Source organism: Gorilla gorilla, chromosome 23 (assembly GCF_029281585.2).
Source record: "Gorilla gorilla gorilla isolate KB3781 chromosome 23, NHGRI_mGorGor1-v2.1_pri, whole genome shotgun sequence".
Classification (NCBI taxonomy): Eukaryota; Metazoa; Chordata; class Mammalia; order Primates; family Hominidae; genus Gorilla; species Gorilla gorilla.
In genome coordinates, this window is record NC_086018.1 from 37,418,813 (window position 1) to 37,434,297 (window position 15,485).

Here is a 15,485-nt window from a genome sequence, read left to right on the forward strand (position 1 = left end):
CTGGGCCAAAGCTGAGGGCAGCAACTAGTGCCACAAGGGAGGCAGGCGAAGCCAGAGTTGGCATGGGATGGACAGACCAGGCCTGTTGGTCAGTGCTGCCCGTGGCTGCAGCAGAGGTGTGAGATGAATTGTGTATTTCCCTCTGAGGACACCTCCTCTGGACGTCACCCCAGCGCTCATGGCAGCAGAATGGGCAGTCATCATCATGAGGCCGAGCCCGTGCAGAGCTCTGGATGTACCTTCTTTTATGCATTCCCTACTCAGGCCCCCTGAGGCAGTCACTGCCATCACCCCAGAGGCATTTTCATAAGAGGAAACTGAGGCATGGAGACATCAGGCAGCCCACCCTGGTCATGGGGCTTGAACACAGGCAGCCTGAATTTGGAATATGTGTCCTTAACTGTCGGGTAACCTGTATGTGAAGTGTTGGCTGGGGAGATGGGCGCGTCCACTTGCCTGATGCCAATCATGGCATTTAATGTCATGGCCAAGGCTGTTCCCAAAGCCAGAGTTCCCATCAGCAGAGGCCTCATGGCCTAGAAAGTGCATGTTAGAACTCCTTGCCCTCACGCGATTTAGGCAACTGAGTGTCGAATATTTGTCCCTAATTTGTGGGGTCCTGTTTCCTTTATTGGAAAGGACATCCATAGTTTAAAACACTGTCTTCTGACCTTCTCTTTCTCTCTTTCTTTTCCTCTTGTCAGGTTGTGTGTTTTATTTTACATTCTGGGCATAGATTCCTCCCCTCAGCAGAATCAGCATCCACCCAGGTGCTGGGGTCTATACAGGGAAAGGAAGTCTTCCTACACCAAGCTCTAGGACTCGCTGCCTCCCCAGAGGCTGCTAGTTTCTTGTGTATCCTGTTGCAAAATCTGGCCACATGCACATATACACACACGGTGTCTGTGTGTGTGTGTGTCATGGGGGCCAAGGAGCCTGCATCCTTTTCGGAACACCCAGGTGCTGGTGTGTCCTGCCCCTCCCAGGTGCTGGTGTGTCCTGCTCCTCCCTCTTTTCTTTTTTTTTAAACCCTAAGGTGTAATTGGCATATGCAAAGCTGTGCCTATTTCATGCATACAACTTGATGAGTTTGGAGATATGTTTACACACCCCTCACTGCTATCATTAAAGGTGCTCATCTCTTCATTCTGCTCACCTGCAGTTAGGATGGCATCATTCTGTGTAATAACAGCTCCCAGGACCCAGCCCTGGCTGACGGACCTTCAGGAAGTTCTTAGACTCCGCTCTTCTGGATGGTGTTGCCAGCACCTCCTCATGTACTTACCTCCATGTGCACACACATGTGCTGGCATGTAGTGACTCTGACCCCAGTCGCTAAAGGATCCCTGTACACATGGAGAGTATCTGGGGTCTCAACCATCTGTTTTGGAAAAGCCCAAATAATAGCAAGAGGCATGGGCTCCCAGGGATAACCCCTCCCTCTTGCTGTCCCACACCCTGCTCTGCCACCACCGGACCCTGTGAACAGGATGTATAGAACAGGCCAGAATCGGGCATTCAACCTTTGCCATCCTGACCTCAGCTGCCTGCCAGTTTTTATGGCCCTCCAAGCTTTATTTTAGCAGCTGCTGTAAGAAGATGGGTCTATTTTTCTGACCTTCTCTTTCTCTCTTTCTTTTCCTCTCGTCAGGTTGTGTGTTTTATTTTACATTCTGGGCATAGATTCCTCCCCTCAGCAGAATCAGCATCCACCTGGGGGCTGTTCCAAGCAAAGCTCTTCCTTCCACTCTCTCCCCATAGCGCTGCCAAGTCCAAACCAATCATCGCAGAGCCAGAAATCCATGGGGCACAGCCGCTGGATGGGGTGACGGGCTTCTTGGTGCTGATGTCGGAGGGGTTGTACAAGGCCCTAGAGGCAGCCCATGGGCCTGGGCAGGCCAACCAGGTGAGTTGGGCCCAGCCACGCCCATGGCTGGAGAGCGTGGCTGGCCTGCATGGTGATGTGCTCACCCTGCCTTCTAGCGCTGTGATTCTCAGAGGCCATCACCAGACATCTCTGGGTTCAAAGCTGGGGGAAGGAGAATCCCAGAGCTCTGAAAACACCCATCCCGTTCAAAAACTTGACTCATTTTAGGCTTGAAGCAGTGTCAGTCCTCAGGGCCTGAACAAGGTCTGAAGGGAAGAGGGGGAGATGGATGTGAATTGCTATGGGCACGGCATTACTCTGGGATGGCCAGGAAGGGGCCAGGGCCAGGAGGAGAGCACAGAAAGAGATGTGGCCTGCTGCACAGAGCTGTGGCTGCAGAGTCCCTCCCACACCCATCACTTCCTGCCAAGGGCCTGACGGCTTTACTGCCCTCCCTGAGTGGCAGACAATTTATAGTTTGCTTCTCATTTCTTTTTTTTTTTTTTTTTTTTGAGACAGAGTCTCACTCTGTCACCTAGGCTAGAGTACAGTGGCATGATCTCGGCTCACTGCAATCTCCGCCTCCTGGGTTCAAGCAGTTCTCTGCCTCAGCCTCCCAAGTAGCTGGGATTACAGGTGTCTGCCACCACGCCCAGCTAATTTTTGTATTTTTAGTAGAGACAGGGTTTCACCAGGCTGGTTTCGAACTCCTGACCTTGTGATCCACCCACCTCAGCCTCCCAAAGTGCTGGGATTACAGGCGTGAGCCACCGCGCCCGGCAGTTCACTTCTCATTTCTACAGTGAGGATGGTAACATCTGCCTTTGTGAGATCGCAGTGAAGTTAGGCGTGGTAAACATAGGCCGTCAGCCAAGAGTTGCTTATTTTTCTTATACCTTGGAGTCACCAAAGTGTGACTTCAAGACAGTCACGTTAGGGATGGTCTCAAAGGAAAACTGTCTTTCCCTGACCTCCTTGGATTGCTGACTGGCTAAGATAAGTTCAGTTTGTGTTCCTCCTCCTTTCTGTGATTCTTGTAGGAAGATAACCTTTTCTGCTTTGACTTTTTTTTTTTTTTTTTTTTTTTTTTAAGACTCGCTGTGTCACCCAGACTGGAGTGCAGTGGCGTGATCACAGCTCACTGCACCCTCAACCTTCTGGGTTCAACCGATCCTCCAGCCTTAGCCTCCTGAGTAGCTGGAACTATAGGTGTGTGCCACCACACCTGGCTAATTTTGGTTGTTTTCTTTGTTTTGTTTTTTTGGTAGAGACAGGGTCTCACTGTATCGCCCAGGTTAATCTCAAACTCCTGGTCTCAAGTGATCCTCCTACCTTGGCCTCCCAAGATGCTGGGATTGTAGGCATGAGCCACTGTGCCCAGCCTGCTTTGTCCTTTTTAATTAAAAATCATGTATTGGCCAGGCACAGTGCCTCATGCCTGTAATCCCAGGACTTTGGGAAGCCGAGGCAGGCGGATCACTTGAGGTCAGGAGTTCGAGACCAGCCTGGCCAACATGGTGAAACCCCGTCTCTACTAAAAATACAAAAATTAGCCAGGTGTGGTGGCAGGCGCCTGTAATCCCAGCTACTCGGGAGGCTGAGGCAGGAGAATCACTTGAACCCAGGAGGCGGAGGTTGCAGTGAGCCAAGATCGCGCCACTGCACTCCAGCCTGAGCAACAGAGCAAGACTCTGTCTCAATCAATCAATCAATATCATGAGGAAAAAGTCATCTTTAAAATTTGAAAATTAATTTTTATTTCAGTAGCTTTTGAGGTACCAGTATTTTTTTGTTATAGGGATGAATTATGTAGTGGTGAATTCTGAGATGTTAGTAAACCAGGTATTCAAGTAGTGTACATGGTAACTAATGTATAGTGTTTTATCCCTAGCACCCCTGCCATCCTCCCGCCTTGGGTCTCTAAAGTTCCATTATATCACTCCGTATGCCTGTGCATTCCCATCATTTAGCTCCCACTTACGAGTGAGAACATAGTTTGTGGTTTTCCACTCCTGTGTTACTTAGAATAATGGCCTTCATCTGCATCCAAGTTGCTGCAAAAGACATTCTTTCTTTCCTTTTACTGGCTGAGTAGTATTCCATAGTTTATAGATACACTTTCTTTATCTGCTCATTAGTCAATGGCCACTTAGGCTGGTTCCACATCTTTGCAGTTGTGAATTGTGCTGCTGTAAACATACGTGTGCAAGTATCTTTTTCATATAATGACTTATTTTCCTTTAGGTAGATGCCCAGATTGCTGGATTGAATGCAGATCTACTTCGAAAAAGTCTCAAGTGCCTAACTATCCCCTGTTTCCTGTGTTCTGATTTCTTTTTTTTTTTTTTTTTTTTTGAGATGGAGTCTTGCTCTGTTGGCCAAGCTGGAGTGCAGTGGTGCAATCTCGGCTCACTGTAACCTCCGCCTCCTGGGTTCAAGTCATTCTTCTGCCTCAGCCTCCTGAGTAGCTGGGACTATAAGCATGTGCCACCACCACACCCGGCTAATTTTTGTATTTTTAGTAGAGACGGGGTTTTGCCTTGTTGGCCAGGCTTATCTTGAACTCGTAACCTCAGATTATCCACCTGCCTCGGCCTCCCAAAGTTCTGGGATTATAGACATGAGCCACCGCGCCCAGCCTGTGTTCTGATTTCTTTACCTGTTATATAAGCTTACCATTCCTTCCAGTAGCCTTATAACATAGAGGGACAGGGGCTTATTTCCAGGTAGAGTAGGGAATTTGGGGTCCATGGAGTTCAGGTTCTTGCCAGAGGTGACGTTGCTGCTTAGTGTTGAAACTGAGCCCACCAGGACCAGGTGCAGGTCATTTCCTATTACCTGTCCCTGCCCTCCTGCCCCACCCAAAAGAAACTTTATGATGGTGAGAAAGTGATACATATTCAGTGGGAACTGTGCTCCGATACCCCTACAACCATTCTGTTTTTCACTGTCAATACAGTACTCAATAAATTACATGAGATTCGGCTGGGCGTGGTGGCTCACGCCTGTAATCCCAGCACTTTGGGAGGCCGAGGCGGGAAGATCACTTTAGGTCAGGAGTTTGAGACCAGCCTGGCCAACATGGTGAAACCCCATCTCTACTAAAAATACAAAAAAAAAAAAAAAAATTATCTGGTGCATAGCGACACACGCCTGTAATCCCAGCTACTCGGGAGGCTGAGGCGGGAGAATTCTTGAACCTGGGAGACGGAACTTGCAGTGAGCTGAGATCACACCACTGCACTCCAGCCTGGTCAACACAGTGAGACTCTGTCTCAAAAAAAAAAAAAATTACATGAGATTCAACATTTTCTTATATAATAATGAAAATACACTTTGTGCTAGATGATTTTGCCCAGCCGTAGGCTAATAGAAGTGTTCTGAGCACGTTTAAGGTAGGCTAGGCTAAGTGATGATGTTCAGTAGGTTAGGTGCATTAAATGCTTTTTCTTTTCTTTTCTTTTTTTTTTTTTTTGAGATGGAGTCTCGCTCTGTCACCCAGGCGGGAGTGCAGTGGCTCGATCTTGGCTCACTGCAAGCTCTGCCTCCCGGGTTCATGCCATTCTGCCTCAGCCTCCCGAGTAGCTGGGACTACAGGCACCCACCACCACGCCCGGCTAATTTTTTGTATTTTTAGTAGAGACACGGTTTCACCGTATTAGCCAGGATGGTCTCGATCTCCTGACCTCATGATCTGCCTGCCTCAGAATCCCAAAGTGCTGGGATTACAGGTGTGAGCCACCACGCCCGGCCAAATGCTTTTTCAACTTACGATATTTTCTTTTTCTTTTTTTTTTTTTTTTGAGACAGAGTCTTGCCCTGTTGGCCAGGCTGGTCTCGGCTCCCTGCAACCTCCGTCTCCTGGGCTCAAGCAATTCTCCTGCCTCAGCCTCTCAAGTTGCTGGGATTACAGGTGTGTGCCACCATGCCCAGCTAACTTTTGTATTTTTAGTAGAGACGGGGTTTCACCATGTTGGCCAAGCTAAGCTGGTCTCGATCTCCTGACCTCTGGCAGTCCTCCCACCTCGGCCTCCCAAAGTGCTGGGATTACAGGCGCAAGCCACTGTGCCCGGTCAACTTATGATATTTTCAACTTACAGTGGGTTTGTCAGGACATAGTCCCATCCTAAATTGAGGAACATCTGTATACTAGACAGGGACTTCTCTGAGGTCAGGGACCCTGTTTTCATTCCGTATCCCCAGTTCCTGACAAAATCCTAGCATGTATGACATCGCCTACAACAAGTTTGTTCCAGGAAAGAGTGTTTCATAATAATGACACTTGCTACTAGGCTTTTTAGTGGCTGGCAGAGTGCTCTCACACCACTGTTAGTTAATACTCGTATTCACCCAGTCAAATGGATGTTCTCCCCATCCTAGAGGTGTACACCCAACAATCAGAGCAATCACAAGAGCACACACTTCCTAATGAGAAAGTTCCAGAAGGATTATCCTGAATACCTTGAAAGGCTCAGATTGCAAACTTGGCTGGCAGGCACTTCCTTCACCTGCTGGGCTGTTGACCACTGAATCTCCTGATTTTAGGCTCCAAGATTATGGCCCACGCCCCCCAGGCCGCACCTCATTCCTTACCAGGTTCTTCCTACCTCCTCCCCCAGGAGATTGCTGCAATGATTGACACTGAGTTTGCCAAGCAGACCTCCCTGGATGCAGTGGCCCAGGCCGTCGTGGACCGGGTGAAGCGCATCCACAGCGACACCTTCGCCAGCGGTGGGGAGCGTGCCAGGTTCTGCCCCCGGCACGAGGACATGACCCTGCTGGTGAGGAACTTTGGCTACCCGCTGGGCGAAATGAGCCAGCCCACACCGAGCCCAGCCCCAGGTACGTGTGCTGTGCAGACAGGCAGTGCCTGGGGATGCCAACTGGGGGCCAGAGGTGGGTGCAGAGCCCCCGAGGTTGCTTGAAACGGAGATGGAGTCAGGAGGCCTGGCTCTGAGTGGCTCTAATTCAGGTTCTCTGATTTTTAGCCTCTCTGAGCTGCGTGTTGATTTTTGCTTTTTTGTCTGTAAAATGAGGTTAATACCACCTGCCCCGGCAACCTCCCAGAACCTGAGTGCCCCAGCAAGCAATTCACAGAGCCCTGAAGCCACATAATAGAGATGATGGCCACCACTGATTGAGTACCTCCCTTGTGCCAGGCACACAGCCTGCCTTATTCCCTTCAGTCCTCGTGGGCAACCCTAAAGACAGGTGGTACCCCTGTTTTCCAGAGGGGGAAACTGAGGCTGAAGAATGAAGGGACCTGGAAGAGATTAGGCATGTGGACAGATGGTCAGGCCCCAAGGCCTGTCTGTCCCTGGGCTGCACTGGAGCAGGGCAGGGAGAAGGACGTTTTGCTTTCTACCTATGTCATTCTTCAACCAAGTTCTCAGGAAAAGAGGTGGCTGCTCTTTCCCGTGCTCCCCCCCAGTGCTGCTCAGCACTAAGACCTTTGGTTCCTGAGGGCTGCATTTCTTTTTCTTTGCTTTAAACAAGCAAATCTTAGATAAAGCTCAGGCATCCACAGACAGATTTGTTCTCCCATGGACACCAGGGTTATTGGAGTTTCTCTGGCCTGTTGTTATTGCAACCATATTTTTATTGGGTCAGCCTCAACTGGGAGCAAACTTATCCTCTGGATTAAAGCATCCGTGGGAAGCCAGGCAGTAACCCTTTCCTTGAGGCAACTCGAGCACCAGCAGGATTTACTGCTACAAGGAGTTCTCAGCCCGGCCTGGAAGAGTCTCTGCCAAGGGACACTCCTCCTGAGCTGTCCCAAGGGGCAGGGGGCCCCACTGGGCTTGGGGAGCCAGGCATGGCCGCCACCCACACTCAGCCCTCAGGCACCACCCCATCAGGCCACGGAGCAGCTTTGCCTCTGCTACCCTGGGTTTCTCCTCAGCTGCTGCCTGAGGCCCCCACTCTCTTCCTCCCAAAGCTGCAGGAGGACGAGTGTACCCTGTGTCTGTGCCATACTCCAGCGCCCAGAGCACCAGCAAGACCAGCGTGACCCTCTCCCTTGTCATGCCCTCCCAGGGCCAGATGGTCAACGGGGCTCACAGCGCTTCCACCCTGGACGAAGCCACCCCCACCCTCACCAAGTAAGTCCCTCCCCCACTGAGCCACCCCCAGCCCTGTCACCCCCGTGTGTGTCCTGTGGCACCAGGACAGAAATGGCCATGGGGCCAAGGCTTGTGGATGAGATACCCTGGCGTCTGGAATTCCCCAGCTCCGTGCCTGGTGAGGGAGGTCTCCCTAGAAACTGAGGCAGGTGCGGTTTTTGGTCAGGTGGCTGATGGTACCAGCCTACTTCTCTTATTTTCTTGTGGGCCCATCTGCTGGTTTCATTCAGTGGAAGATTCTCTTTCATTCCTCACCTCGGTGTGATGTGGGGTGGCTTCCTGTGGTGTCCTTGCTTGGGGACATTGTCTGGCCTGTACTGGCTTGTCAGAGCCCATGCTTTCTGGCTAATGTGCTTGCTTTTAGCTTTGAAGTGAGTTCTCTGGTTTTGGGGCAGGGGGCGAGGTAGAGGCAGCAGCCTGAGGGGGATGCGGCCAGGCCCCCTTCAGCCGCAGACCTGCCTGACAGGTCTGGAGTACACCCCACCCCCTTCACTTCCGTAGAATGTGCACCCCCCACACCAGGGGACCCAGATCTGGTTTCCACATTCCAGCCCTGCATGGAATGATAGAGATGCCACACCCAGCCCACTCTGAGGATGGAGTGCGCAGGATGTGGCCAATTAGAAAGGCCCTGGAGGGGGGTGGGCGGCCTGCTTGCCTCTGCCCCATCAGGGGGCCTTCCTTTCCCTCTGCCTCTGGGTCGTGGATGCTGCGACTGCTGCCACGGGGCTAGAAAGGCCTGCCAGGCCGAGCAAGCTCCTTGGGCATCCTGAGTGCAGTAGGGGTGGCCTCTCCAGCACCCCTGCCGGGCTGCCTGGAGGAGTCCTCCAGCTGTGTCCACAAAGCAGAGTGTGACCGCTGTGGCCCTAGACAAGGCAGGACAACCCACTCTCCTCCCCTGCCTGTGTTCCTCACTCCTTTCAGCGTCTGAGCCATAGTTGGTCCCGGACAACCCACTCTCCTCCCCTGCCTGTGTTCCTCACTCCTTTCAGCGTCTGAGCCATAGTTGGTCCCGCCATGGGCCGGCCCTGTGCTGGTGCTGGGCAGCGCTAACAGGCAGTTCCAGCTGTGATAGAAGGTGGGTGCCCGTCCCCACCCAGCTGATGAGAAGAGAGTGAAGGGGAGGGGGCGAAGGAAGGTTTTCTAGAAGAAGACACCTTGCCCGCCCTGCTGAGTAGGGCCTGGGTTGGGACGGGTTTAGAGAGATGGTAATGGACAGTCGGTGGTTCAGCTTCACCCGAGGAACTTCCTGTGATGACGGGAGTGCTCGCGTGGGTGCTGTGCCGTCACGGCGTCTCTAGCCACTTGTGGCTATTAGACGCTTGAACTGAGTGTTCCATTTTCTTTCTTTTTTTTTTGAGCCGGAGTTTCACTCTTGTTGCCCGGGCTGGAGTGCAATGGCAAAATCTTGGCCCACTGCAACCTCTGCCTCCCAGGTTCAACCAATTCTCCTGCCTCAACCTCCCGAGCAGCTGGGATTACAGGCACATGCCACCATGCCTGGGTAAATTTTTTTTGTATTTTTAGTAGAGATGGGGTTTCACCGTGTTGGCCAGGCTGACCTCAAACTCCTGACCTCAGGTGACCCACCCGCCTTGGCCTCCCAAAGTGCTGGGATTACAGGCATGAGCCACCGCGCCCAGCCCCATTTTCTTTACCTTTAGTTCATTTAAGTAGCCACATGCATCTGGTGCTTTAAAATTTGACTTTTTATCTGTTCCTAAGATCATCTGGCTGGGCCAGCTCCTATGGTCGCCTCTGCCAGAAAGGCCTGTGGCCCAAGAGGCTGGTAGAGGCAGGGGCCATTCTATCCCCACTCTGCCCCAGGCCCCTTGACCCGGCTGCTTCTGATTGACTCCCTCCCCTGTTGTCCTGCAGCCAAAGCCCGACCTTAACCCTGCAGTCCACCAACACGCACACGCAGAGCAGCAGCTCCAGCTCTGACGGAGGCCTCTTCCGCTCCCGGCCCGCCCACTCGCTCCCGCCTGGCGAGGACGGTCGTGTTGAGCCCTACGTGGACTTTGCTGAGTTTTACCGCCTCTGGAGCGTGGACCATGGCGAGCAGAGCGTGGTGACAGCACCGTAGGGCAGCCGGAGAATGCAGCCCAAGCAGGGCCTGGCATGGGGCAGGACAGGGTCCAGCCTTTTCCTAACATCTGCCTGTGCTGCAGCAGCCAGCAGGTGCCCCATCCTCTGCCCACAGCAGACTCTGTCCCATGGCTCTCCGGGCAATAGAGTGTGTGAGTGCAGACTGGACCTGTGGTTCATACCTTGTCACCACCCAGGAAGCTGAAGACCACTTCCTCCCAGATGGCCTCAGCCAGGACCATCGCCCTTTCTCAGAGCAGAGGGCCAGGTATGGAAACCGCAGTGGGCCTGCAAGCCGCCCGAGCCTCCCCAGCAGCCTCCTACAGAGCAGGAAGAGGCGCCCTGTGAACCCTGAGTGTCACAGGCCCAGCAGACCCTGCTGTCCCAAGCCCACCCCTCCTCCCACCATCACCTCCCTCACCTCGGGACAGTAGCCCTCCACTTCTCCGGCCTCTCAGCCCTGTGCTCCTGCATCCAGAGTGGGACCCAGGTTGGTGTCTGCATCTGTCCCTGGGCCCCACCCCTGGACCTTCCTTGGTTGTGTCATCTGTGGTAAACGTTCAGGAGGACCAGGGCAGCATCTGGGGCCTGGGATGGCCACAGAAGGGGCAGGCCAGGTGGAAAGGAGCCAGGGGGAAGTGGTCTAAGAGACCTGGAACTGCCAGAGGATGGCGGCCTGGGCTTCCCCAGAGCCAGGCATGCAGGAGAGGTGAGGACTGGCCCCTGCAGGCTGAGGCAGGGGCCGCTCTCGTCAGGCCTGAGCCAGGGTGAGCCGGTGCCTGCCTTGCGTTCTCCTTCTGGTGCTGTGAAGACCATAGGCTGGCAGGCAGCTGAGATGAACTGTCTTTACCACTGATGAGGGGCCTCTACCGGCTGAGGGTAGCAGGCAGGGGTTGTGAGTCAGGCTGGGGGACTCGTTTGAAAGAAAGAAGAGTGGCAAATGGTTCCAGGAGGGAAGAGGTTCTTTGAGACACAGTACCCTGGGAGGCATAGGAGAAGGGTCGGGCCGGCCCAGCCCAGGGCCTGAGTTAGACTACTTCCCACATGTTTTCTGCCTTCAGTGGGGAGGGGGTGCCACCAGGGCTGTCAGCCAGGATTGCCACTCCTGTTTCAGAGGAAGCAGGCCGAGAGACTTGCACCTTGGCCAAGCCACACAATCAGTGGGGCAGCCAGAGCTCAGACCTGAGCCATTTCGTCAGTATCCAGGACCCCCCGGATTCTCCACGCCCTCCCCATCTCCCAGTCTCCCTGCCCCCCATGCCCCAAACCGGCCCACCAGGGACTGGCCGCTGTCGCACAGCCTCCGGGGTGCTTGGTCTCTGCAAAGTCAAAGGCTTGACAGCTCTGTGGCCTGGGAATCCATTTTCCTGCGGCAGAGCAGGGCCTGGTGTGGAACCAGGGAGCTGTGGGAAGCCACAGCAGAAATGGAAGAAAAACAGGTCTCAGCCCAGGGTCCTCGCTCACTCCCTCACCCCCCACTTTGAAGCCATCTCTGTTCTGCAGGTGAGAGGATTTAAAGTCAGTCACAAAGGCTTGGGAACAAAAGGAATTCTCTTCCAAGAATGCCTCTGTGATGCTGTTTGGTCTCTAGAAACAGGGTCACTTTTTTAATGTAGTAAAGAAGTAATAAATGGTGGCGTTACACATTGTGATATTAATAGCGCTGTTGCTCATGTTTCCTGTAACTCGCAGTGGCCCTGGGAAGTGGACGCCTCCCCTCTTCACTGCCCTGGAGGTTCAAGAACTCAGCTCGCCAGGCTGCTAAGTGGCAGGGCTGGGATTTGAACCCAGGCCTTCTGGCTGCATTCCATGCTGCCGCCCCCACAGCCCCGGGGAAACATGGCTTGCCTGTTACCTCCCGGGCCCACTCTCGGACCCAGATGTGTTCATGCACATCTGAAGGAGGTGACAGTTTTCCCTGCTGCAGGCCAAGCCCTCTGGCCCATGGCCAGTGGCAGGGTTGTGGTGCCAACTCCACTCTGCTGAGAGTGAGCCTAGGGTCTTGGTGTGTGAGTGGTGCTGTGGCCAGCCAGTGCTCAGGTCACCAGGGCGGAGGCCTTGCCCTCTTGCCAGCTAGCTTGCTTTACTGGGTTTTGCTTTGGGGAAGGATTTTCTATAAATACCAGTACATAGAGCACTTCATCCTGCTTTCTGGGACGTAAGAACTCATCCCTCTAAGAAGAGTCTCTGCAACAGAAACCGAAACAGTGCATCTGCTTAGGAACAAAGCCACTCTCTGTCTGGTGTGGTCAGAGGGTCCCGGATGTCCCCCCCTCCACTCTGCTGGGCAGGGGCTGTGCCTGCAGAGCTTCCTTCCAGGATCTGTCCTTCTCAGCTTCCCCAGCCGAGCCGCCAGGGGTCCTGAGGACCACCGTGGCCCCTGAACACTCCTGGAGCTTTGGTGTCAGCCCTGCCACCCAAGAGAGAGAGAGAGACATGGTGAGTAACTGAGGCACAGACAGGTTCAGGCACAGTCCGGTCACAAGTGGCCACCACGCAACTCTAGGCCCCAGGTCTCTCCCAGCACCTGCTCTGCCCTAAGTGTGTGGGGCTGGGCGCTGCACTGTTGACTTTATGTCCCCTGTCCCCAGCCTTGGTGTTATGTACTGCACTTGAGCCTGTCTCCTGGAGGGAAATGAAGGTGAGAGGGACACTGTTTCATCCAAGAGGGGAAGCTCGGGAATGGATTTGAGGACTTAAGGGGCCAGGAGTCAAGGTAAGGAAAGTGAATGGCACAGCGAGGCGGAGCTGTGCAGCCCTGGTGGGTCACTGCCACCGTCCGCGTCCCCAGGTGGCGTCTGACACAAGGCGGGCCAAGGTGGCCCTCTCCAGCCTGTCTGCCTCCCATAGCCTCCGTATGGAAAGCACTGAGGCAGGATCAGATGGAACCAGAGAAGCCCATCCCCCACCTCCTGCCCACTCGTTCCTTAAAGACATCAGTCTCGGCCGGCGCGGTGGCTTAGGCCTGTAATCCCAGCACTTTCAGAGGCCAAGGCAGGCAGATCATGAGGTCAGGAGATCGAGACCATCCTGGCTAACACGGTGAAACCCTGTCTCTACTAAAAATAAAAAAAGAGTTAGCCGGATGTGGTGGTGGGCACCTGTAGTCCCAGCTACTCTGGAGGCCGAGGCAGGAGAATAGCATGAATCTGGGAGGCGGAGCTTGCAGTGAGCCAAGATAGCACCACTGCACTCCAGAGCCTGGGTGACAGAGCGAGACCTTGTCTCAAGAAAAAAAAAAAAAAAGACATCAGTCTCTCCCAAAACCCAGCTAGGTTGCTGGCTTGACGGAGGTCCTGGCCCTCAGAAATCCTGTCGTCCCAGGACAGGGGCAGGTGGTCTGAGGGCGCCGCAGCACCCGTGAGCCATCTTCACTAGGAGTTGTACCATCCTGGTCTGGTCGTCTCATTCTCTCATGAGCCGGGAGCTGGCAGCAGAGCCGGGAGTTGGCAGCGGAGCCAGGAGCGGAGCTGCAGAGCAGGCTCCCCACGATGCCTGTGTCGGGATGTTCCTGCCAGTGGCAGTGGGGACAGCGGGGCCTGTCTGGAGCGACTCTAGGCTGCTCAGACATCAAAGGGAAAAGCACCCGATTGTGCTGTTTGCGGGGCTAGTTCCTTCTTGTCCCTCAGGTCTTAGCACAGATGCCCCCTCTGGAAAGAGCCCTTCGCTGGCCTCCACCCCACCGCCCTCTGTGCATCTCCCTGTTGTTTCCTCCATGGGACACTCACTCTCAGCCTCTATCCGTGTCGCCTCTCGCCTGCTCCATGGGAGCAAGGGCTTTCTCTCTCTTATTCCACTAGGTCCCAGCCAGGCACGCAGCAGCCCCTCACACAAGCATGGCATGAGTCAGGGAGGAAGGGACAGAGGGAATGGCCGTGTGACCTTGGGCAGTTACTTGGGCTGGTTTTTCATGTACAAAATGAGGCGACGACCCACTTAGATTGCTGAACACATCGAGTGGCCATAGCTGTGAGAAGTGAGAGCTGCCCCTGCCCTACTGATGGGGAGACAGGTACAGGTGACAGGAGCGTTAGCCAAGTTGTCCACCCATCCACCACACGCCTATGGGCACCCTTGTGCCATGAGGGCTCAGCCTGGGCCCTGGTGGAAGCAGGTACCGGGTCGATGCTACCTGCAGCCTCATCAGAGCCTAGCTCTTGGGCAGCGGGCGTGGTTCTGGCCTCTTCACAGCCGAAGCGCAGACAGGGGCTGTGGGCCAAGCTCCTGAAATTTCTGCCGACAAGGGCATCTTTCATGAGTCTTCCTTCTGGGCCCCCTGTTTTGAAACCAAACAAGGATGCAGATTTCTGCCAATCCCGATGAGCTCGGCATGAGCACAGGCTCTGTTCCCACGCGGAGGTGATGTCAGCCCTGAGCAGAGACAGGCGCTTGGCATTCCACGAGCCTGGGCGGCCGCGTCAGGGACAGACACAGTGTCTGACAGCCAGCTTTGAGAAATACTGACACCCAGTTCACAGACTCCATTCCTGCCTTCAGGGACCCCCAGAAAGGTGAAAGGACCCCAGGTTGTGTGACCAGTCACCTGATCCAGCCCCTTCTTGTCCTGGTTCTCCCATCACAGAGGGGCCAGGGCAGGGCAGGAGTGGGCCTGAGAGCCCATGGCTGGTTTCCACATGTGCCATGATTAAGCTCCTGCACTCGGCATTTCAGTAAAGTCATCTTGTGGTACAGACAGTGCTGACATCAGAACCTTCCGTGGATCCAGCCTCCTATCTCCGGGTACCTGCTGTGTGGGAGTCACTCCCCTCCCCCAGCCCTGGATGCTCCTCCAGTCATCCCAGTAGCCAGGGCCAGCCCCTGGGACGTGTCTAAGAACATGAGTGGACAAATAGATGGACTGCCCAGAGCAGGGTTTCTGAGACTTTGCTGCAGGATATGTCATCACCCTGCAGAAAACTACCCCCACCCTAGGACCCCCCGAGTTTTGGGGTTTGTAAGAAATTACATGTCTCATTTATTTTGAACAGGTGAATTTTGCAGTCAAATTCTTGTGTTCCATTTTAGTACAAAAATAGCATTATCTTTTCAAAAGTAACATTTTGAAATTACTCATCAAGTAAACTGATGCTTCAGGAAGAGCTGTGTCAATCCTGTAGGTTTATAGACCTGCGCTTCACAGGAAACCCCGGCAGGTCCCCGGCTGCCGGGCCCAGGTGATCCTAATGAAACTCTCCACTGCTCAGGGCCAGGTGCCTTGCTGGGAGCTCGCAAAGCCTTCACTCCCACGGCCCTCACCCAGCCCCTGAAGGGCAGCGATTTGTGTCTGAAGGTTCGCTGGGTCCTACTGCTGGCGCCCATTTTACAGATGTGGAAAAGCAAGCACAGACCAGTTAAGAAGCTTGGGCAGAGTGACTGGGAGACAGTTCAGCTCCGTATCAGAAAGGGCT

The 15,485-nt window shown here is 54.0% G+C and overlaps 1 protein-coding gene across 3 annotated transcripts in view; it reads left to right on the top strand.

Annotated features, from left to right (window-relative positions):
- Window positions 1–11,735, top strand: part of TAB1 (TGF-beta activated kinase 1 (MAP3K7) binding protein 1) — a 32,866-nt gene extending 21,131 nt beyond the window's left edge. For 2 of the 3 annotated variants that reach the window (XM_004063498.4, XM_063704685.1), the window contains exons 8-11: window positions 1,762–1,906; window positions 6,487–6,709; window positions 7,806–7,968; window positions 9,868–11,735. In XM_004063498.4, coding sequence (XP_004063546.1) covers window positions 1,762–1,906; window positions 6,487–6,709; window positions 7,806–7,968; window positions 9,868–10,075 — 739 coding nt within the window. In that variant the 3' untranslated portion in view covers window positions 10,076–11,735. The remainder of the gene's footprint in view (window positions 1–1,761; window positions 1,907–6,486; window positions 6,710–7,805; window positions 7,969–9,867) is intronic. The other variant, XM_019018474.4, reaches the window with a different exon arrangement.
- The last annotated feature ends 3,750 nt before the right edge of the window (window positions 11,736–15,485 follow it).